This window comes from Anser brachyrhynchus, assembly GCF_964034855.1.
Source record: "Anser brachyrhynchus genome assembly, chromosome: 17".
Classification (NCBI taxonomy): domain Eukaryota; kingdom Metazoa; phylum Chordata; class Aves; order Anseriformes; family Anatidae; genus Anser; species Anser brachyrhynchus.
The window spans coordinates 9788218-9811285 of NC_137710.1; the positions used below are offsets into that span (position 1 = coordinate 9788218).

At 52.4% G+C, this 23068-nt stretch overlaps 2 protein-coding genes and 1 long non-coding RNA gene across 5 annotated transcripts in view; 2 read left to right on the forward strand and 1 right to left on the reverse strand.

The window, feature by feature from the left end:
* The window catches only part of DGCR2 (DiGeorge syndrome critical region gene 2), a 49915-nt gene extending 38646 nt beyond the window's left edge, over positions 1 to 11269 (forward strand). For both annotated transcript variants that reach the window (XM_080559895.1, XM_080559896.1), the window contains exons 7-10: positions 96 to 299; positions 4282 to 4434; positions 5102 to 5338; positions 6108 to 11269. In XM_080559895.1, coding sequence (XP_080416021.1) covers positions 96 to 299; positions 4282 to 4434; positions 5102 to 5338; positions 6108 to 6349 — 836 coding nt within the window. In that variant the 3' untranslated portion in view covers positions 6350 to 11269. The remainder of the gene's footprint in view (positions 1 to 95; positions 300 to 4281; positions 4435 to 5101; positions 5339 to 6107) is intronic.
* Positions 11270 to 14371: 3102 nt separating this feature from the next.
* Positions 14372 to 19248, forward strand: LOC308179562 (carbonic anhydrase 15-like). 2 transcript variants are annotated; one of them, XM_080559940.1, is made up of 8 exons: positions 14372 to 14997; positions 16351 to 16386; positions 17024 to 17194; positions 17311 to 17471; positions 17812 to 17904; positions 18175 to 18241; positions 18379 to 18545; positions 18824 to 19248. In XM_080559940.1, the coding sequence occupies exons 1-8, from the start codon at positions 14931 to 14933 to the stop codon at positions 19028 to 19030; spliced, it is 969 nt and encodes a 322-aa protein (XP_080416066.1). In that variant the 5' UTR covers positions 14372 to 14930; the 3' UTR covers positions 19031 to 19248. The 2 variants fall into 2 exon arrangements, with proteins under 2 accessions (XP_080416066.1, XP_080416067.1); XM_080559941.1 differs by lacking the exons at positions 14372 to 14997; positions 16351 to 16386 and adding an exon at positions 16416 to 16816.
* LOC308179570 lies at positions 17498 to 22446 on the reverse strand. Its single transcript, XR_013940428.1, has 3 exons — positions 22428 to 22446; positions 22148 to 22204; positions 17498 to 17597 (listed from the first exon to the last, which is right to left on the reverse strand). It is a non-coding gene; the product is annotated as an uncharacterized lncRNA (long non-coding RNA).
* Positions 22447 to 23068: the final 622 nt, after the last annotated feature.

Sequence of the window (23068 nt, forward strand, 5' to 3'; positions counted from 1 at the left end):
GCTTATGTTTTCAAATCATGTTTTGTAATAGATCAAACCGGGCTTGTCTGGTAGGCTCATAGACACTTGGATATTGATGTGCATTTCTGTTCTAGGCCAGACTTGCGTCGATATCAAAGACAACATTGTTGATGAAGGCTACTATTTCACTCCAAAAGGGGATGATCCCTGTCTGAGCTGCACGTGTCATAACGGTGAACCTGAGATGTGTGTGGCTGCTCTGTGTGAACGGCCACAGGGATGTCAGCAGTACCGCAAAGATCCGAAGGAGTGCTGCAAATTTACTTGTTTAGACCCAGGTAAGGCTTGACTGTTGCGGTTTCATGCAGCAAAATTACTGCAGAGCTTGGTTGTTTTGGGGTATAACTTTGTTTGGAGTGGTGCATCCTTTCAGTGCGTTGACACTGCTGGGTACTAACCCCATCTGGGGAAAAATCCCACATCACAGGAAATGAAAAACTTCAGTCTGTTGCTAGAAATAATTAGTCATCCTTGGTGCTACTTAGTGAAGAGCAGTAGCTTGTCTTCTCTACGGAGGTTGACAGCATCATTGATTTCTAATAGAGCATCTTGCGTGGTTTCTTTGTGATGTTTAGCTGTCATAAAAAGGAAAAGACATTTCTCTTGAGCACTAATTAAGTATCTTTTTCTGGACATGAGCATTTATGTGTGGAAGTTTGCATGCAGGGATCAGATAGAAAGCACTGTTTTCAAATTATATGGAATTTTAATCATCAGGGCATGCAACCTTGATATTGAATTTGGCATCTCAGTGCAGCTTCTTGTTTTGGATCAGTGAAGTCTTAGGACTCTTCCGTATACTGTTTGGTCATTGGCCTTTTGGGGATGTTGTTTCTTGTGTAAAGAGACTTGCAAAAAGAAATTTATTTAGCATTTGCCATGAGGGTGGTCAAATACTGGAACAGATAGGTTGTAGAGTCTTCATCTGGGGGGATATTTGAAGTCTGACTGGACACGGTCCTGAACAACCTGCTCAAACTGACACTGCCTGAGCAAGGTTTGGACTAGATGGTCTCAAGAGGTCCCTTCCGACCCCAACCATTCTGTGATTTCATGATATTTTAAAAGAACCTGATCTTATCTGAGTGCACCAAGAAACTATTGTTCAGATCCTTCCCATATGGAAAACACAGGTCAAGTCTTCCCATCAGAGGCTTCCATTTCAGCCTATTACTTAAAAGGGGTGCTTATTGGCATCCAAACTTGTGGTCATTCTTTTTCGTGTCTTATCTGCGCAAGTTAATGATTAAAGGCCCCGATCTTTCCTTGCTGTCACTTACATCCATTCTGACGGCTAAGCTTAACAGATGTTTGTAACTGGTGTTGCAGGTTGGTTGGGGAGAGTCGGGGCTGAAAAAGCAGAAGTCTTTCTCCTACTCTTATCAGCAGAGTTAAGACTGTCTTCGCTGTCTTTTTTTTTTTTTTTAATCTTCAGGAACAGTGTCAGCAAGGCATCATCCAACAGACAGGATAAGACGACCTGGGATAACCTCACACAATGTTCTTTAATCCTTGCTTATACTGTGGGTCTTAACTATTTCATGAATACTGATTTGAAGACTGTATTTTATCACATCCTTTCTGATCCCTAAGCTCTTCTTCCTGTACTGATGCTATATAAGACTGTTTCATTACACTCTTGTCTGAAGTGTTCTGGTTTTTTAGTAACTCGGTTTTTGAGAGAAGAATCATGAAGCAGTTGCCTAACTTCTTAATAAAGTTACTTCAGCTAACGATAAACACTGAAATTTTGAGATGACACATTTTAGTTTTCATTCTGGGTGTTGATAAATGACTATTCCAGCTGACAAAATTAATGAATTACTTCCTTTAATCAGCATGCATTTATCTTTGTCCAATTCTTACATATATCTTCACTAAGCTTTGTTGCAAAGGAAAGAAAACTGTTTTACTAATCAAGGGTAAGTGAATTCATCACTGAAGGAGAGACTGGGGGGAAATAAATCCCACTGTTGGGTTGGCAGGTAATCAGCTCGTGTTGTGTGAGTGGGTGAGCAACGATTACAAGTGGATAAAGAATATTACTCAAGGACTTGGTAGCAGGGGAATTTTTCAGTGGTAGGAGTAAGCTGAGCAATCCCAGCTGTACTATCTTGAAAGATGCTTCTCATTTAGTTGAAGATAAATAGCACATGAAAATCTTTTGTGTACTAATGCTGAAACTGAAGTCATTTGTCAATTGCCTCTTCATGGATGTGGGACTCCTGTTGTTTTGTGGGGCTCTTGTTTGTACAGATCTGGAACTCTCACTTGTGAAATGGAGTTAAAAGAAACAAAATATTTGAAAGAGCTGGTGATAGAGAAGCTTCTCTTTTGACTAAACTGGGACAGTTACAGGATATTACTACTGCCCTGAGTGTAAAACAGCCTTTCTGAAATAATCCATTCCTCTTTATGTAGATTGAAAATCTGTGATGGCTTGTCTTGTTCTGTACAAGCTGGGTCTCTGTCTCTTTTTTTTTTACTTTAATCTAGGACTTGACAATAGTTTATCCAGCTGAACAGGTTGAGTGGTAGGAGCTGTCAGAGGCTGGGAGCAGTAAGAAAGCGGCCCAGCCTCCCCAGCAGGCCCAAGATTTGCACTTTTAGCTGCTCTGAAGAGAATATGTGGAAGAGGCGGTGTCAGGAATTCCGACTACAAGTTTGCATCATACTTCACTGTGTGTGTGTTTTACTGAAGTCCTTTTATTTAAGGCAACTGTTAGAACTAATTTATGGTGGCCACAAAGTCAGTGTTGCCGTAACACGGAGGAGGAACGCCAGCAGGTCTGTGCTGTTGGGGAGGGGGTGTTGGTTGGTTACTGCTGCTGTGTGACTGCATCAGTTTGAGCTCTGACAGGGAGAGCTGCTAAAAGATTTGACAGCACAGAGGCTTTCGTACTGCACAGCCAGATTTGAGAGGGTGTTATGTTGGAGTTCTATGTGTAGTGCACTATTAAATGAATTACTCGGGAATGGGTTAGGTAATAAATTAGCCGTGTTAGCCATTCTAACGGTGCCTAAATAAGGTGCCTTTTTCTATTCCTAGCATTTGTAGCAAATTGGTATTTACAGTTTTTGTGAGGGTTCTTGTGTTCTGTAAGGAATGAATCTTTGGTGCAGCTTTTGCTGCTCGGTGGAGAGGAAGGTACTGAGAGCTCTTGCAGCTGTGGTGGGTGCAGGAAAGGAAGGAGAGGGGCCAGGGGCTGGCTGCTCTGCCAAGTGTGCTGGCATGGTGCTGTACTGGCTGGGCACGGGGTTCGTACTTGGTGCTGCTTGCATTGTGTAACCATCATGACCAGGTTGTGCAGCTGCTTCATCTGCTTAGCCACATCTAACCTCAGTTCCTTTCTTGATCGGAGCTCTTTAACAGGAAATTTGGGCAAAGAGAACAGCACAGTCATTTCTGGCTGTTTTTGTGTAGAGTGTCTGTCTGTTTGCAGGCTACTTTAAGCCCGATTAGTTGAATTGTGAAAAATACCTCTTGTGCCTGACACTGACAGAACAGTGATAATTTGCTCTCAGCAGCCTTCCAATGTGGATCTGGTTAGTTATGGTATACAGCTCTAGAAGCCCTGAGCTCCCGGGTCTGTTCTGTGTTGTGCCACTTGCTTTCTGTGATTTTAGGAAAATACTTAATTCCTGTTTATCTTTAATCTCTTATCTTAATCTCTCTTAATTTTTTTGAAAGATTGTTATCATGTTGATTCATCTTTTTAAGGTATTTTTATTTCCTATCATTTAATGTTGATAACCATGCTACCTACGACACATGGAATTTGGATGACTGCATCTTGGTGATAATGAAAATGTTTAGCGATTTTATTGTTTGAAATAGGCAAGGTAAGATGCTGAGAAGTCATGTAGAAATACTGTGTAGATATGCCAGTTCTTGGGCCTTTCCCATAGCTTCCAGGCTTGCTGTTCGCTTTATTACAAGACCATCAGCCATGCCAGGGAGACAAGTTGATGTGCAAAATACTCTTAACCTTTGTTTTTCCTTTTTTCACAGACCTGAAGCCTTCAACGTTTTGTGCCTTTTGCTGAGTAACATATTTAGAAGCATTTAGGTCTCCTTGCAGTAAATAGACAAATCATCTAATGATTCATTTTTTCTACACTTCTGAAATCTGGAGAACTGTTAAACCAGGCTAATGAATCTCCACTCTGCATTTCTCTCCATTACTGACAAAAGAACATCGAGGAGAAATGAGTCTTGAACATAAGTAACGGGCTTCTTTCCTATGTTTTATGTAACAGATGGGAACAGCTTGTTTGACTCAATGGCTGGTGGAATGCGTCTGATAGTTAGCTGCATTTCATCCTTCCTCATCCTATCTTTGCTGCTCTTCATGGTCCACCGGCTACGCCAGAGGCGGAGAGAGCGCATAGAGTCTTTGATTGGAGCAAATTGTAAGTAGCCTGTATTTGTAGAGTGAGTCCTGGTCTGTAAACGTATGTAGTGTAAATGTGCTTCAGGATGAAAAGAGGAGAAGAGATACAAATATATGTGGAGAACATTAGTGGAAGTCTGGTCAGTACTGTACCCAAATGTAGCTATGTACTGGCTGCCTGAATGGGTTATGATTTGTACAAGTTTTTTCTGTGAACCACTCATTAAAAAAAAAATAAGTACGTACTTCTCTTGCACTTAATGCTTATTGTTGATGTGTGGAAATGAGAAGTGTCATGGTCTTGCTCATCTCTGCCTCCGTGTGTGTAGTTTCTTCAAACCTGAATGTTCTTCAAACTTTTTAGCCAATAATCGAAGAATACTTGTTTGTTTGTATGTGGTACAAATCTGAAATATCTTCTGTGTGTGAATGATGTCTTTAGTTTGAAGAGGTTAGATACAAATTTAGCTGTGGTGCAGGACAAACAGGCTGGAAGCAGGTGGCCTTGGGTTTTGTTGTGTAACTGCAGCGAGCTGACCTGTATAGGTTGTTTGGGCTTTTCTAGGTGTTCAGGAGACATGAGTTCCTTGGCTGTGAAAAGTGGAAGAAGGTGTTGAGATCTGCCTTAACCTGAAAAAGAAAACGTGGTATAAACTCCTTTCTTTCTTTCTCTTATCTTGAAATAGTGCACCACTTTAACTTGGGCCGCAGAATGCCTGGTTTTGATTATGGTCCTGATGGTTTTGGAACTGGCCTTACTCCACTGCATCTTTCAGATGATGGGGAAGGGGGAGCATTTCATTTCCATGATCCACCTCCACCCTATACTGCTTACAAGTATCCAGACATTCAACATCCAGATGACCCACCTCCTCCTTATGAGGCTTCTGTCAATCCAGACAGCATCCTTTGTTCCACTCCAGGTATGCAGGCAGTAACTTTTCTTTCCCTTCTTGTTTTTATTTTTTATTTAAAACAAACAAAAAACTATAATCGTGTATTTTAGTGATTGTGATGGGAAAATGTATTTCTCAATACAAATCTATTTCTGTATGGAAAAGATTTCTCTTAAAAGTATCATTCAGCTTGGGGGTTGTGGTGTGGTTTTGTTTGTTTTCTGGAAAAAGTCACTGAGATTAAAGTGGAGTCCATGCTGCAAGCAGCTTAACTCTTAGTCTTTACTGATTTTAAAATCTTACCTTGGGTGGGTTACCATCATGCTGGTACCTTTTCTGGTCTTTTGGAGCTAGGTCTGTAGAAACTGGTATCAAAGAGTAGAATAAATGCCAAGTACAAGAGATTTTAAACAAAACATAACCAGCCTCTTCTTCACTCCCCACTCCCCCCACCCACAGCCAAAAAAATTGACCAAAAATACCACTTTTTAATGATTCACCCAGCACTCTTCAGTTTTGCAGCTGCGATATTAGCATACTGTAGAACTGATTCCAATTTCAGATTTCATAGCAGCATATCTCACAAGATAAGTAAGATGCTTGCACTAATCAGTCTTATTTATATATATCAATGTTATATTTTTGCTACATAATTTTCCTCCTTTGCTGTGTCATGTGCATTAATACAAAGACAGGAAAAGCTCAGAGCTTCCAGAAACCACAGATAGTAAATCTATTTGAGAATGTGAAATGACATACTTCACCTCCTGATTCTGCCTCTCTTCCTCTTTTCCAGATGGAGTTCTTTCTCAGACTGTGCAGAGCAGTCCTCCATCACTAGGAAACTGTGATGTATCCCCACAGCTTACAGAGGGATCGCTTCCTCCCTCAGTTGGTCCTTCTCCAGTGGAGCTGGAAGACTCTGCTGACAGCAGCACCTTTCTTGTCCCTCCCGACATACCGCTAAATGAAAACACACCGGCAGAAACTCTTACGAGCAGCCGTCACAGCCACTGTTCTCTCAATACCATTGTATAAAGGAATAAAAAGCCGACTGCCGGTCAGAAATAGTTTTAGCAACTGTTTGCACAGACAAACACTAATCCATGGTTTGAACTTCAGAAGGAATCTCCACTTTGTTTTGAACACTGCTTTTATGTTCTAGATTAGGGTCGTGCCTCTTGTTTTTGGCTGTCGTTACTTGTTCACTAATCGGTTTGTCCTGTAAATATGGACTGTATAACTGCTCTTTTTTTTTTTCCATTGGCTATGGAAAAGAATGCAGAGAATTCCTTTGACTTCTAAGGAGAGGAAAAGTATGGGTAGTGTTTTTTTGTTTTGTTTTTTGTTTGTTTTTTAACTGAGAGGAAACAAAATCTACATCAGAAAAAGCTGCTTGGATTTGGCTGGATACCACTGGACCCAGGGAACAGACAATGGAAAAGGAGGGTGGGGGCAGTCATTGTTCAATCAGTTGCTTTCTCTCTTGCTTCAGTGCTACACTTGGAAAAGACAGAGAAGACTGAACTGCAGGGGAAGGGGCTAGGTGTCTGTTACACAGAGCAGGAACACTGAGGAGCTAAAACATGCTACCACGTAAGAGTTACACAGTACGAAACGTTTGTGTGTTTTGATCTGCCTTGCTGTTTCAAAACACCCTAGGGACTGGAGGATAAATGATCTACGCAATGTGCAACTTTGTCTGTTTATGGAAGTGGGTACTAAGAAAACTAGGATTTGCAATTACAATTATTTGTTGTTGGTAGCTGCAAAAATTAATGTTGTAAGGTAAACTGTGCTGTAAAGCAAATTGGGTCTGCGCAGTGCTGGCCTCCCTTCAGTAGAATCCTCGTATGTGTCAGGTAGTACTTAAGGGAAGAGACGGGGAGCAGTTAACTTTGATTGATGCAGTCTAACTTCACTGTACGAAGCCCCCTGTTTGGTATAATCCCATAAGGAAGATTGAAGTGTTTTTCTTTGTAGTTTAACTCCTTTACAATGAACGGTTGCACAAAACTGGCCTGGATAAAAGACCATTGTTCTTGCTTTTCTTATTGCATGCTATATTTAGCATGTAAGTATGTTCCCTCTCTTCCGTTTCACTTCTTTACAGTTTCTACAAATAACATTTAAAAACACTGATCAACACACTGTACATAATGTTTAATTGGACACTTGTTTCTTATCCTAATCCTATAAATGCCAACCCTATTCTAGGAATTCTCCCCACCCACACCCCAAACCATTTATCCAGGTTCCACAAGGGGTTATAATGAGGTTAGTGTACTTAAATCAGTAAAGCAGTCTGCTTCGCTCTGATATGCGATCTTCAATTTTTCCCTCAGATTGAATTCTTTAAGCTAATTTAAACATTGCAAAAAGAGATTAATTCACTCCCTCACTAATCCCAAAGTCAAGCACTGTTGGTTTTGATAATGAGTGCAAAACAATCTTTACAGGTGGTTTTAAATTTAAGTGGGATTTTAGTGTACAAATAATTTGCCCCTACCCTCCATCCTCCTCTTGCCTCTGCTTCTCCTTGACTTACTGTAGCAGTCAGCAGATGAGATAAATTATAAGGAATATGTAAAGAATGCCCCTTGTGAGTGTTCTCCTATTACCTTATGAAGGGTACAAGCCTAGAGGGACAGGAAGAAAACACTGCATGGGGGTGTATATGTGAATTATTTTTCTAGTAATGATGAGAAATCATACTTGTATGACAAATCCTAACCCACTATTGTGGTTTCCCAGTGCAGCTGACTTTTCCCTACTGAATATGCTGCTACTTTCTATTCTGTGTCTTGCCTATAGGCTTATACTGTACTTGAGGATTGGTCTTGACAATTCAACTCCTTTTGCACAGAAAACTGTGAGTTTCATTATTGAGATCATATCTGGAGTCTTGACATTCAGGCACTTGCTAACAATCTTGAATCCACTGGAGAGTGAATCACAGTTCTCGTGTGCGCTGCTGCTGCGTGAGTAGGAGGAAGCACTGTTAGGAAGCCTCTTCGCCTGGAGTCGTACCACCACGGCGCGTCCTGTTCTCTGGTTTGACTGGCTCTAACGTGAGCAGCACGAAATGAGAGGAGCAATTCTCCACCCTGGGGGATCTGTTACCGTCTCCTCCTCTGAGTTCAAGTCCTGGTCTAACGAAGTGGATGGATAGCAGTAGTGAGAACCATGCATACAAATTGAGCATTTCTGAAGTATGAAAATAAAGCGGGTTTTGTGCATTTTTGAGCACATTCATACGTTTTATACATTGTATGTACTGATTTTTCTTTAGTTTTATAGGTACGAATGCGTGTGTGTGCGTGTGTGTATTTCTGGGTGGCGATATATATAAAAAAAATATATATATACTGTAGACGGTACCCTTTGTGCTGTGTCCAGCTAGGTGAAGCTAAGCACTGGGATATAAACTAGGCTCTTAGGGTTAATACTTCTCTGAAGCTGGCTACACTCTGTTGTAGGACAGGATGTGATAGTGTACACTTAAGTAGGATGCAAAGTCTATGCTACTACAATCTGTTCCTGAAAATATTTTGTTAGCAGTGCAAATTAGAAAACTTCTAATTCCTTTTGAAGCCAGATGGAATATTCATTCTCTGTAGTATCCTAGCGCAATAACGAAAGGCCTTTTGGCTTGGTTTAGTCTCTGAAGCTGTGTTTTGTGGTTGAGGTGAACAGATACCTTACCTCACACATCTCATAACACTGCAGGAATCTGTTCAATATATATTTTTTTTATTTTACTTTTGGTTCTGTGGTGAATTTATTGAAAATAAGCTCTGTTACAATTCGTAACTTCATGATAGCTCCCGGCTATAGTTGTTCCAAATGCGTGCTTCTTTGTAGAAGCCTCAGTGTAATATTTTTCCTGTAGCTTCTGAGCCTTTCCCACTTGTATGTTGGCACAGAGGCTGCAACTTTCTCTCTTTTTCCCTATCCTTCTTCATCTTAACTGTAAACGAGGGAGATCTTGCCTTGAATGGAGCAGCTCACTAAGTACAGCTCTTGATTACCTCTCAGTGAGCTTCTAATTTGGCAATAAAATTGTCATTTCTTTCCCATTTTAATGTAGCTTTTTCACATTGAGTATTCTCTCTTGGAGCAGAGAATGTCACAACTGCTAAGACTTCTGGACCAACTGGGGAAGGGTTAGTTTTCTTGACAGCAGTTGACTCCTCAGCAAAACTTCCTTGCCCTTGGCAAGGTGACTGGTACATAACTTTGTTCTGAGCACCAATTAAAGGGGTTGAAGCTTGATGCTTGCCTGAGGAAGAACTTACTGTTTTGATTGCCATTAGATTGATGAGATCTTTTAGAGTTATTTTGTGCATTGATTTTTTATTTTTTTCTCCCCATCACCATTCAGTTCTCTGGATGTTTTTCTTATCTACTGGTGCATCCCCAATCTTCCTGCAGATACAGCAGGGGAGGTTCCATTACCTTATCGTTCCTTGCAGCACAAATGAGCAAAGAGGGCATTTCTCTTTGAATGTTCCTGACCACAATCTATCTTGTCAGGTGTCAGTACTCTGTCCTGTGCAGGGCTCAAGCATCCCATTGTGGCCTCTAACAAAACCGTTCCTCAGTTTCCCCTTCCTTACTATGTACTGTGGTGCCATATTGAGGTCTCTGCTGTTCCTTCACGGGCAGTCATAGATATTCACTTGTATCGATGTTACCAGTGATACATGTACACAGTCTCACAGCAGCCTCTTGTTTTTTACTAGGTGAGTTGTAGAATATTGTAATGTTAGAAAGACAGTGGGTTTAGTTCTGTACTAGAAGATCAAAATTGTCATTCAGATGTACAAAGAACTTGTCTGCGTAATGTTTGGTTGTGTCTAGTCCTGAGTCTCATACGATTCCTTTATCCATTTGTGACAGGGCGCTGGTCGAGAAGAAAAAAGAAGTAGGTGAACTTTTTTCCTGAAGGCTTAATCTTATGGTCTGTGCACAGGCAGCATTCCTGGCGGTCGCTGGGCTCTGCCTGAGCCGGTGGCACAGGGCTGGCCGACTTATGCGTCTCTGAAGTTTCACCTGGGAAGAAATTGTTTTTGTGACCAGTAACTTACTGTTCTTTTCCCATCTAATGTTAAATGAATTTGAAGCTGTTTTAAAAACTGTTTTTTATCTTTCAGAAGTCATTTTTTTTTCAGTGATAAAGCTCTGAAGTTTTGATGTTTTCTCATACGATCCATAACATCTCTTTTTTTTTCAGTTGCTGAAATGTATTTTTTCCTCTCTACTTAGCTAAAGAACATGAAATATACAGAAATTTCTTTTAAATATCCCTTGCAAGTTGGGAACTGGACCCTAAAATTAGAACAGATCAGTGTAGAGGAGGCAAATCAATCAAAGTTCATACATTCTGCTTCCACCGTTACCCAGTTCCAAACGAAATCTGTGTTTCTTTGGAATAGATGCATTCAGCGGTGAGGATCTGCTTCCCCTAACAATATTCTGCATTAGCTGCCTGCTACGGTACGACATAGCTTTAATTTTCCAGTATTGTGCACCTTGAACGTTGAGTGGGTTGGAGTTGATGCCAGCAGAGATGCTGCACTTGCAGCCTGCGTGCATGGCCATGCTGCACTGTAATCTGAATGTCAGACTTGTGTATGCCTGGGAGGCTGAGAGAGAGAATGAGACACTGCTTTTTACCTTCTCTTGGAAAATAATTTTAGCCAACGCTGCATTTGCAGGCTTCTCCTGTGTAGTTGGTTTGTGACTGGATTTAACTGTGGCAGTGTATAAAAGATTTTGATATTCTGTGAAATACCATGTAGAATTTAAATTTGATACTATAATAATTCAGTCCCTGTGACACTGTTTTTTGTTTTAACTTCTTTCTTTGGGGTTGGCACTAATCTTTCTTTTTCTCAAGATGCTGTGAGAAACATTTCATCCAAATGCCAAATAAATTGTGTTCTGTAAGACAAACGGTCTGTTTCAGTGTCTCCTGATTTCTCGCTCTGGTGTGGTTCTTTAGCATTGTGAAGGAAGCCTTGTTAGGTGCACTTCCAGACCATGATCTTGCCAAAAGATCAGTAGATGTGTTTGGTTTCAAACACATGGCTGTAGAAGCGCCTGTGTGTACAAATATCAATGGAATTTACTTGTAATATGTAACTTGAAGAAAGTCTTGTGTTGAGACCCCTGGAGGTGAAGTGCAGCCCCTTCCTCTTGCCCTGATGGAGTTTCCTGTGAGCCTGGCGAAGGAGCAGAAGCGGGGCAGGAGCCGCACGAGGCAGCGGTAGGTGGGAGAGGAGGGAGCTGAGCCCCACAGCTTGCCATGGCCTGCACAGAGCAGCCGGGCTCTCGGGCAGCACTCGGTGCCTGATCCTGCCTGGGGACTGATGTTTAACCAGCAGGGATCACAACTGCGTGCCCAGGGCCTCCAGAGCCCCATGTCATCAGCACTGATGTGTCGCCACAGGTTGTGTGTCACTGGTGGAAAAGCCTGACAGGAGCTCCACCTGTTCCAACCTCGAGCTAACACAAAGCACCCCTTTTTCCTCAAGTTTCCAGAGGGACGTCTGGGGCTGTGCCCCAGGCCTGGACCTGCTGCAGGGCAAGCTCTGGCCTTGATCCTGTGCAGAGGAAGCCTTGGGGGACCCGGAGCAGCCTTGGGGCAGTGGCGGAGCTTTGGCGTGGGCTTCGTGTGGGCAGCAGGGGGCAGGAGCGAGCCGCCGGGCGGGCTGGGCCCTGTCCCCGGGCCCTGCAGGCCGCTCACCGCCCTCACGGGGCCGCCTGGCGGCAGGGCCGTGCCCGGGAGGCCTTGCTGGACAAATAAAATCTCTTCAAGCTGTTGTGCGGGTTTAGGGATTCGAGCCTGCAGCCGCAGCACGGTTTTCCGCTGCCATCCCCTGAGCTGCTGCCCAGGATCCCCCCCCGGCCCTGCAGCCCCCCCGGTGCCTGCGTGCCCTTATCCTTGTGGCAGCGCTCCGCGACCTTCTGGCCTCCTCAGGGCTGGTGGGATGGGGCTGGGAGCACAAACTGGGTTCCCTTCCTAAGGCTGTGTGGGGTCAAACCCCCTTTAGCTGGGGGAGGTAACCAAAAAACTGAGAACTGAGCTACGCTCCCAGCGTGGCCCCGGAGAGCTGCTCTCGGGGCTGGGGAAGGAGCTGTGGATCCTTAGCGCGTGGTCCAGCCCCGGCCGAGGGGATGGTGATGCGGCTCCGGGCTGGGGGCTGAGCTCATGGAACCGCTCGGTTACTCAGCGAGCTGCGGGGCTCGGTGCCTGCTGAGAGGTCTGCGGGATGCGCCGGGCTGTGCCCGAGCTCTGCTGGTGGCTCGGTGGCCGCAGGATGTGCTCATCGCTGAACGCCGGCCAGCACACGTGTCACTGCCGCCACCGTGTCACTGCCGCCACCGTTCCACCGCTCGCTATCCCCTGCCCGCAGAGTTTTGGGGTGACAGGGGGCGAGGTGTCATTCACTGCCGGTGCCGCAGGCAGACGTAGTGCTCGGCCCTGGGGTGCCAGGCGGCGCAGGGGGGCGATGGGGCTGCACGCAGCTGCTGCCCACACTGCTGCCTTTGTGCAGGCACCGGGCGCTGCTGCGCTCCCTGCCCCGGCTCTTCGGCCATGCCAGCTTACTGCCAGCAGCAGAGCAAAGTCAGGAGCAGCCACGGTATTCATTCTGCTCGGGCTCCATCTCCCTGCTGCTCTCCCACAACACTCCGTGTGCCCGTCCCTGGGCTGCCTGACCCACACAGCACTGCTCTGGGTGCTCCAGTCCTTGTCTTCCTGCTGTCCCGCTCACCCCAGGTCCCTGGGCCGGGCTCAGCGCAGGATTCACCTCTGGGAGCTGCTCTTGGCACTGCCGCGTGTGTTGGTGCAACGCTCGCTGACAGTGCCTGTGGCGGGGGTTCCCAGCAGGGTGGCACCGTGCCCACGTCTGATCGATGGCTGCAGCTTCAGAAACTATTTTTATTTTTCAGTCTTTTTTTTTTTTCCCTATAATGGCTCTCTCCCTTCATGCTGGTGCGCACGCATGCCAGTGGGAGCTCACCTCCTGCTGGCTCTGGTGCGGCAGAGAGATGGATGTGGTTTCTCTGTGAGGACAGCGCGGAGCTGCAGGGTTCAGCTGTGAGCCCCCCGCCACCATCGCAGCAGCAGCAGCAGACCGGGAATCACAGAGCAGCTCCTGGAAGGTTTGATCTGGTTCCTATAGAAACTGCAGGCTGCTCCAGCCTGGTGCAGCGGGAGGGCACTGGGATGGGTGGGAGCAGGTACGGCCTCTTCTTGCGGGGCCGTCGTGGGACAGGGGGCTCGTCCCTGCTGGGTGCCAGCTGGGCATCTCCGCGTGGTGCTCCTGGCTATGTGTCCTCTGTGGTAGCATCTCTGCCCCTGCCTGCCTTGCCAAAAATAACCACCAGAGAAACTCCACGTCCCGGGAGTCTCCCACGCCCTGGTGAATGCCCCAGGGTGGGAAATAGACCTGGGCCTGTTGGTGGGGTGGGTGCATGGAGAGGAGCAGGCATGCAGGGCGGCCACCCCCTGCTGTGGGCACGGTGACATCCAGGGGCAGAGGGACATCGGGCATGGCTGGGGCAGTGGCTCTGCCTAGGGAGGGGGACAAATGTGCCCCAAAGAGCCCCATGGAGGTGAGCCCAGTCCTTGGCGTTGTCCCTGCAGTAAGTGGCAGAGCTGAGCCGCAGCGCGTCCCCGGCCAAGCCGCCAGCAGGATGCTTGTTCCTGCGGCCCTTGTGTCGGTGCCGAGGTTTATTTATCCTGGCAGCACCACCGAGCTCTGAGCCAGGACGTGAGTACCTGCGAGAGATGAGGGATGAGCCCTGTGGCCTCCTTTTTCACTGCTGCCTGAAGAAAGCTGGGATATTTTAGGATAATGTGACAACACCACAATCCTGCACGTTCACTCCCCTTCCTACCTACCCTCTGCAGGAGAATAACTCTTTCGTTGGGATGAGAGCTCCCCTGGGACATGGACCCACCCCCCCATGGGCAACACCCCAAGGGGGCAGCACCTCAGGCAGGTCCTGGTGGCTTCCAGAGCCATGCTGGGGGTAAAGGCTGTTGCACACTCCTTTGCACAAGTGTGTGTGCGTGCAAGGAGTGGGGAGGGGATGGGGCATCCCCAGTATTCTCTGAATACCAATGGTCCTGCAGGGACTTGTCCGTGGCCCTGTGCCGAGCTGGGGGCACAGTGGGATTGTTGCAAGCCCCTGCTTTAGGGATGGAGAGCGTCCTTAAGGGAATGGGATGCCTGTGGCACCCCTGCCACCCCCTTGGCCCCCAGGAGGGGAGCAGGCCAGGCAGCTCGGTGCGGCCCCAGGGCTTTGGGAGGCTGCCGCTGCCCCGCTGCTCCTGGCTGCCCACGCGTGCCAGCCCGGGCAGGGGCCTGGCGCTGCGCACAGGGGCTGGCTGGGGGCCGGGCGCTCCCTGCTCCCTCCTAGCAGGCGAGGAGTTAAAAACTCAGCCCTTGTGATGAATATTTAACAGCAGTGCTCAGGCTGGAGCTGAGGATTTCTCCGGGGCTGGCAGCGCTGCATCCCGCCCCAGCCCTGCCGCCCGCCCGGGCGCACTGCGGAGGAGGACGGGGCATCACGGCGGGGCGGCCGGCACGGCCCTGCTGCTGGCATGGGGCCTCAGGGGCTGGGGATAACTTTTGTGACTTTGCCTCTTGTCATCCGAGCGGCCGCGGGAGGTGAGATGCGCTGCCTGCCCGCTGCGCTGCTGGTGCCTGGGGTGGCCGGAGGGACGGGCGTGGGGCGCGGGTGCCAGAGGTTTGTTCCCCTTCCACCTGTCGGGGAGCGGATATGGGTTGAGACTGCTCAGGCTGGGGTCCTGGTCCTGCCCCATCCCCGCAGGACATCCCTGTCCCTGCTGTGCCATCGGACTTGGGGAGGTGTCGGCCCTGGCAGGAGGTGGCCGGGTGGGTGCCCCTCGGGTGGGGTGGGCATTCAGGAACTCGGGATTTGGGCTGCAACCCAGGGAAAGTCTCTGTGGGTGAAACCTCCAAGCAGTTTGGGGCTGCTGTGCTGGGCTGGGGCATGCAGACACCCTGCTTTGGGGCAAGACTGGCAGCAGCAGGCACTCATCTGGCTCCTGCCAGGGGATGCTCGTGGTGGGGCAAGGGCAGCATGCTGCGGCTCTGAGGGTTCCCAAGGAGCTCAGCTCCCACTGGATGGGCAGGAAAGCCCAAGATCCCTGCCATGGGGACAGTCTGAGTCCGGCACCATCCCGCTCCCAACCCTCTGAGCCTGCTGTGCAGCGAGGATTTGGATGCGGGGCTGCGGGCCAGGGCTGTCAGCAGCACAGGTGGTGCAGGAAGGGCTCAGCGGGGGCCACTTGCGTTGCCCATCCCCGCGGGTGGCTGCGTGAAGGGCCGAGGCTGGGGGCTGCTCTGTGCCACTGCTCCCCCGGCCACAGCATCCGCACCCTGCCGCCGGTCTCTGGCGGCACATGCAGTGCCGGGGGGCCGTGCTCCCACGCACGGATCTGGGGCCGGTTGGTGGGACTGCGATGGGAGCAAAGCCCACAGCCCTGGGAGCTCCATCTCCCTGGTGTTCCCGCTTCCCTGCCGCACCGAAGCCCGGCGTGGAGCGAGCTGTCCCCATGCCGCCTGCCTCCGAGCAGCTCCCGGCACTGACAGCAGCGCTGGTGGGAGGGAAACGGCTTCGGATGAGGATGCTCTGGGCGACGGGGCGAGCGTCGTCCCCGCGGCGTGGGTGCAGACCTGCCCACGGCCACCCCTGCGTGCTGCAGCCGCCTCCTGCTGCCCGACCAGCCGCGGGGGCACCGAGGGTGCCGCAGCCCCCTCCGGCTGCATCCCCCCTCGGGCCGGGGGTGCTGGGCAGGTGGGGGCTGCAGAGATGGGGCCCGGCCACCCCCAGGGGGTGTCCCAAATCGCACAGAGCTGCCCAGGAAGGCAGAGAGGTGGTGAGCGTGCGGTAATGCCAACACCAAGTGGGGCTCAGGTGGCTGAGGGGGGTTTCTCTGCAGCAAGAGGGGTTTGGGGTGCCCCCACGGCCCCCCTGACCCGTGCTCTCTCCCCCAGGGCAGTGGTGCTACGACTCGCAGGACCCCAAGTGCGGTGAGTGGGGACAGCCCCGGCACAAGGGCACGGCTCTGTTTCGGTGCCCTCCCTGCCTTGAGAGGCACCTGCCCTCGGTACGCCTGGGGGCACGTTGTTTGGAAGCACACAAATAGCTTGTAAAAGGTTAATTAAGGCTCAGGGAGCATTTAATCAGCTGTTACAGCCCAGCTGCTTTATAGCCCTCGGGTGCACGTGCACCGTGCCCGGCCACCGCAGCAGGTCAGCCGTGTCCAGGGGCGTGAGTGGCTGGGCTCTGCTTATTGCTGCCCCGCAGAGATTTGACTTCACAACAATTCAACCAAACCGGGCAGCGGCCAGGGCTGGTTTTGGCTGAGGAGCGGGGCTGGCAGGGGGCAGCCAGGGCTGCACAAAGCCGGCCACATGCCCTGGCAGGGCTGTGGGGACTACCCCTTAATGAAGGCAGCGGGTAACGTGGAGCCTGCGGGGTGGGCAGCGGGGGGCGGGGGGGGGGGGGGCGCAGCTCCCCAGGTTTCCAGCCAAAAACCTCCTCAGAGTGATGAGAGAAGGGATGGAGACAGTGCAGGGACTGTGGGGCCAGCTGGGGACCTGGCCATCCTTGTCCTGGTGTCCCCCTGGGGGTGGCGGTGGCTCATATGGCTGTGCCCCCCCGCAGGCCCCAGCCACTGGAAGGAGCTGAAGGCCACGTGCGGCGGCAGCAAGCAGTCCCCGGTTAACATCGACAGGCGCCGGCTGCAGAGGGACAGCGGCCTTGGGGACATCGTCTTTGAGGGCTACGACCAGGCCCCCCCGGGCAAGTGGAGGCTGGTGAACAACGGGCACACGGGTGGGTGCTCTGCCCCCACGATGGGGCTCAGCCCCCATGCCGGTGCTGCAGCTCTCTGCTGTCCCCACGGGGCTGCCCTGCGGCCGCCAGCCCCGTCCCTGTCCCATCCCTTGCAGTGATGCTGAGCCTGGAGGGTGAGCCGGCCTCCGAGCACATCGCCATCAGCGGCGGGGGCCTCCCCGGCCGGTACCGTGCGCTGCAGCTCCACTTCCACTGGGGCAGCCCGGCCGGGAACGGCTCCGAGCACACCCTGGACGGGCACCAGCTCCCCATGGAGGTAGGCGGGGAGCAGCCCCCGTACCCGCAGGGATCGCACCTCGAGTTGGGCAAGGGAGGGAGGGCGGTCGTGAGCGCGGCTCCACCGAGCACCTTGGGATCCTTCTGGACAAACGAGCCTCTGTGCCTGTAAAATATTTATGGTCTGTCAGAGTAGAGCAAAACTGACTCACTGCGGCTGGAACAGATGCTCAAGCACACATGGGCTGTGCATCCCCTTTCCCCCTTTCCCACCTCTCCCCCTGGGCACGCTGCTTTCCCGGTGCCCGGCCCCTGGTGAGGTCAGGGCATGGTGGGGGCTCGGCTGGGTGCCCACGCTCAGCCCCTCTGTCTTTCCCCAGCTGCACATCGTCCACATCAACGTCAAGTACCGCACCCTGGGGGAGGCCAAGGGGCACCCGAGCGGGCTGGCCGTCCTGGGCTGCTTCTTCCAGGTAGGCTGGTGGCGGCTCATGGGGTTGGTGCCTGCCAGCACGCGTGGGTTTGAGCAGAGCACCCCTGCGGTCTGACCTGGGGGGGAAGTGTCCCTGGAGGACCTGTGTGTGTTCCCAAAGGCTCCTTGGGAAATGCTGGCTCTGGGAGATCCTCTGTCTGAGAGCCCCCAGCATCGTGCAAAGCAGGGGCCCCGCTGCAAACTCCTCCACCCCACCGCTGGGCTGTGGGACAGGCTCTGCCTGCCTGAGCTGCTCGCTTTCGCCTTGCAGGTCTCTGAAGCCCCAAACCCCAACTACAACACCATCGTCAGCGGCCTGAGGAACATCTCCCACGCTGGTGAGGCATCCTCGTGCTCCTGCCCTGGGGCAAGAGCAGGCGGGAGAGGCCTGGGGGTGGGCTGGGGGCAGCGGATGGGGGTGGCCCCGCTGTCCCCTGTCCTGGCGCAGGCTGAGTGCCCACATCTCACCACGCAGGGCAGTCTGTGGACCTGGCCTCCACCTTCCGCCTGGGCACGCTGCTGCCACACGCCAGCCGGCTCTCCAGGTACTACCGCTACCAGGGCTCCCTCACCACCCCTGACTGCAGCGAGGCCGTCGTCTGGACCGTGTTCGAGGAGCCCGTGGACATCGGCTGGGCGCAGGTAGCGTGGTCGGCCCTGCTGTGGGGCTGGAGAGCCTCAGATGGCCAAAAGCCGTGCTGTGAGCGTCCCAGTCCTTGTGCATTTCCTTACACCTGAACAGTAGCATGGGGGAGGTAAAGGGGCTGTCTGCTCCTGGGGCGCCGGGCTGGGCTGTGGGGACGGGGGAGCTGAGGCAGGTGGGTGGATGAATCGCTTGGCCCCGTGTTCGAGCCATGCATGCCTCAGGGCTGGGACACCTAGCAGCACAGCTCCCAACCCCATGCATCTCCTCCCGGCAGCTGCGGGCGTTCGTGAACACCGTCTACTTCCCGGCCTCGGGCCCCGTGCCCCTCAAGATGACCGACAACTTCCGCCCGCCACAGCCGCTCCGCAGCCGCAAGGTCTTCGCCTCCAGGGACGCCACCTCGAGCCGCGGCTGCCCCTGCCACCTCCTGTCCCCCCTGCTCCTGCTGGCCCTGCTCAGCCCCCTCTCGCCATCCCCGTAGGGTCCAGCATCCCCTGCCTGTCGCCTCCTAGCCCCCAGCATCATTGCACAGATTTGAGGTGACATCTGATTCACGGGAAATGGGGAAAAATGGTTAAAAAAAAAAAAAGCACGTCAGGACAGCAGCTGGGCCAGGGTGCTGCAGCCCTGGCTGGTGTGGACGTGGGGCTCGGCTATAGGGTCTGTCGGGGCTGGAATAAAGGAGAGCTCCTGGCCCCATCGCTGCCTCCGGCTCCGTGTCCCTTCAGCAGTGACGGCGCTGGGTAAGTGGCATGGGGGGCAGCAGCAAGCTGGGGGCGGCAGGATGGGGCCAGGCTGGCTCTGTAATGGTGCACAGCTCTCCCGTGAGCCCCAGGGGCCAAATCCTGGCCCAGCACGTGTCCATGTGGTCGCTGTGTGTGCTGACGTGGCCACGTTGCCTTCCCCCGGGCCCTGTCATGGGGACGTGGCACATTTCAGCCCCACGGGGTGCAGCACGGGGAATTTGTGGCCCTTTCCCAGGGGCTAATTTTAGGCCAGCAGAAACTGCTGCAGCTGTGCCTGCGCTGCCCGGCCCCGCGCCTCAGGGCAGAGCCACGCAGAGTGGTGGCCCATCGTTATGGTGCTGATGCTCCAGGCACTTCCAGCCTCTTCCAAAGTTATGGGAGTAAGAGCACAGGTCCTTGGCCAGCAGCAGAGGGGGGCTGCTTGGGCTTTTCTTCATTTCTGGGGGGAAAACGGTGCTGCAGCCCTGTGCGGAGCCAGCCAGGGCCAGGGTGTCGGTGCGCTGCAGATCCAGGGAGCCCAGGGGACCCCCGGCAGCCACAGAGCATTTGTGGACCCCACAGCCACTGCCTGAGCATGAATCCTTCAGGACAGCCCCTGGGAGAGGGCCCTGGCAGGGCTGATGGGAACCCCTGGTGAGAGGGAGCTTCCTGGGGGGCTGCAGCACCCATGGGTGCAGGAGGGTGTCTGAACATCCCCCATGTGTGGGCCTTGGGCTCCCACTGAGGGCCGCAGATGGGAAGAGGCATCTTGAGCAGGCGGCCTGGATGGTGTCTGGCAATGACCCCGTGCACTGACTGCAGACCAGAGCGGAGGCTGAGCCCGAGCTGGGTCCGGCCTGACACCTTCGTGGAGGAGCAGTTTGTTGGACCCCGGGGGTGCTGGTGCTGCACCGGCATGGTCTGGCTTGGTCACTGCAGCCAGGCTCCGGCTGTCACCACCCTGGAGCAGCGGCCGTGCTCGGGGCCATGAGCACCGACCTGCCCTCAAGGGCTCCGTGAGTGCTGTGCAGGGGGGTGAGAGGGCGGCTGGGGCCGGGGCCAGCCAGCACACATGGGGCCTCTCTTGTCCCCAGGTGCCTGCCCCTGGCAAGCCACGGCCAGTGTGGAGGCTGCAGGCTGGTCCCTGCCACCTTGCCCCAGGGCTGTGTCTCCTGTGCCCCGCAGTGTCCCTGCACCTGGGGGCTTTGAACACGCACTTGGGGGAGGACGGGGCCAGGGGCAGGGCTGGGGCCTGTCCAGGAGCAGCTCAATAAGCCCATCATGTGTGGATGGAGATGGCAGCGGCCCCAAGAAACTCTAAGGCACCGTGCAGCACCTTGGCACAGAGCGGCCCAGGGCCCAGCAGGAGCACTGGTGGTCTGTAGCTGGGGGGGACCAGTCTCTGTGGCCACAGTGGCACTGGGCGGCTCTGGGGAGTGAGGCACAAAGCTGTCTGGCCATGTGAGACCCCCTCACACACACACACACACAATTTCACTGCGTCCATGGCTCAGCCTCAGTGTTCAACATGGCTGCAGGATGGGCGCTTTCATGGCCCAGTTTTAGAATCACCGCATGGTTTGGGTGGGAAGGGACCTTAACGCCCACCTTCCCCAGCCCCCTGCCATGGCCAGGACACCTCCCACCACACCAGGTGTCCCAAAGGCCTGTCCAGCCTGGCCTTGGGCTCTTCAGGGATGGGGCAGCCACAGCTTCTCTGGGCAGCCTGTTGGAAAGCCTCATCACCCTTGGAGTGAACAATTTCTTCCTGATATCTAACCTAAACCTACTGTCTTTTAATTTAAGTCCATTACTCCTTGTCTTATCACTGCACTTCGCAGCATTTGGAGCATTTGAGGTGTTTCTATGAACGGCTGCACTGACGTGCCCCCCATGTCCTGCAGTGAAAGTCTGCTCTGAGTCCAGAGCCTGCTCTGGAGTTGGGGGGCAGAAGATATTCACCACCCATTTTCCCAAACCCCAGCCACCATCACTGGGGTGCTGCCTGGAAACCCCCTCTCTAAGCCATTGCCAAAATGGGGCCAAAAATCAGCTTCTCCTGCTCCTGGCCCTGCTGGCTGCCATGCCAGGCAGCGGCACTCGCGGTGCCACGTGCTGGAAAGTTTGTGCCGAGGAAGCCGAGCGTGCCGTGGCCGCAGCTATTCCTGGCCACCAGCTGGTGTTTGGCCAAAGTGGACGTATGTTTTCGGCCGGGATGCAATTTTTAGCAAGACTAAGTGCTGCCCCTGAGCCCCGTGGCTGCGGTCAGCACATCTGGCCCGGGGGGAGCACAGGCCCAGCTGTGGGGCTGGTGAAGTGCAGCTGCACATACATGCGATGGCCAGCACACGGTGCCCTTCCAAAAATGCCTAAAAACATGGCAGAAACACTCAAAAACTGATATTTGCCCCATGGAGGCTGCAGAGGGATGGGGAAAGGCCGTCTTTCTGTCTGGGGATGGGGTGTGCTCAGAGCACGGTGGCTGCTGGCAGGGGCAGCGCTGTCTGAGGTGCAGGATCCGGCCCCGGGGTGCACACCATGTCCCCATCACCTCCTGTGAGTCCTCCCCATGCCACAGCTCTGGCACTGGCAGGCTGTCACAGCAGGGAGAAAAATCAGCATTTGGCTTAAAAACTTCCCCAAACGGCTCAGTGAAACAAGCACCTTGCTCGTGCTTGAGGGCCCCGGACAGGGACGCAGCAGCTGGTGGAGCACATCGCCGCACACATCGCCCACCCTCTGGGCCCGGCCCTGCTCCTGCCTCCCCGCTGCCACCTCCCCAGCCCCAGCACCGTGCCTGCTCCCGATATTTCCCAACAGCGAGCTACAAACCTGCTCATGGGAGTCTTAAGCAGGGATGAAGCTCAACTCACGTTCATTTTTCAGACAAGCTGTTTTCAAGACATCAAGAGATGGCTTCGTTGGCGCACCTGCATCAGGAAACACGGCTTTTTACAGTAAACGCCGACAGAAAACAAGTGTTTGCTTCCTTTCCAGAGCAGGTGCATAGCTCTGTTGGGAGTTTTACTTTATTAACACGCTAAACTTGAAATGACAAATATTTTTAAGCAGCTCAGAGGTGTTTATTTTTGAGATGGCTCAGCTTGTTTATGACCTGGACAAGCCATGAAGTTTCTATTTGTTGCTATTTACCTCCGCGCGGGCTGCGTGCGTGGCTCCAGAAAAAAAAACATCCCACCGGCAGGGCTGCTCGGGCTGCCCAGCTGCGCAGCGGGTGGTTGCTGTTTTGCCACTGCCATGCAAATTTTCTCTTCTCTGCGAGCGGGCGATTTCGGTCAGGTGGTACTTGCAGCTGAGCCCGCCTGAAGCATTTATTAATTTCATTTAATTCCCCTTTAATCGTGGTGCGATGGGAGCTGCGCTCTCTGAGCTGCCCGCAGCCAGGGCTCTGCTGCAGGGGGAACATTCCTAATGTATTTTATTTCACACATTCTGGGAAATCTGCTCCGTATTTTGGGAATCTTGAATCTGCCACGCACATTTCATGGCAGGTCGCAGTGGTGTGGACAAGCTCAGCCATGACGCTGCCTGGAGGCAGGCAGGAATTAATGGTTTAATTCCGTCCATCAGTAAGGATTTGGGGTGACCTGGTGGTGGAGAGGGAACAGGGGGCCCAGCATGGGCAGGGGGTGGCACATGGAGGCAAGGCCATGGGCAGAGCAGTGCGGGGCCAGCCTGGTCCCAGTCCCGTGTGCGTGGGGTTGGCGGTGCCGCATCCTGTGGGCCCGGTGTGCTTGGTGGGGCAGGGTGTGCACATGTGTGTGTACATGTGC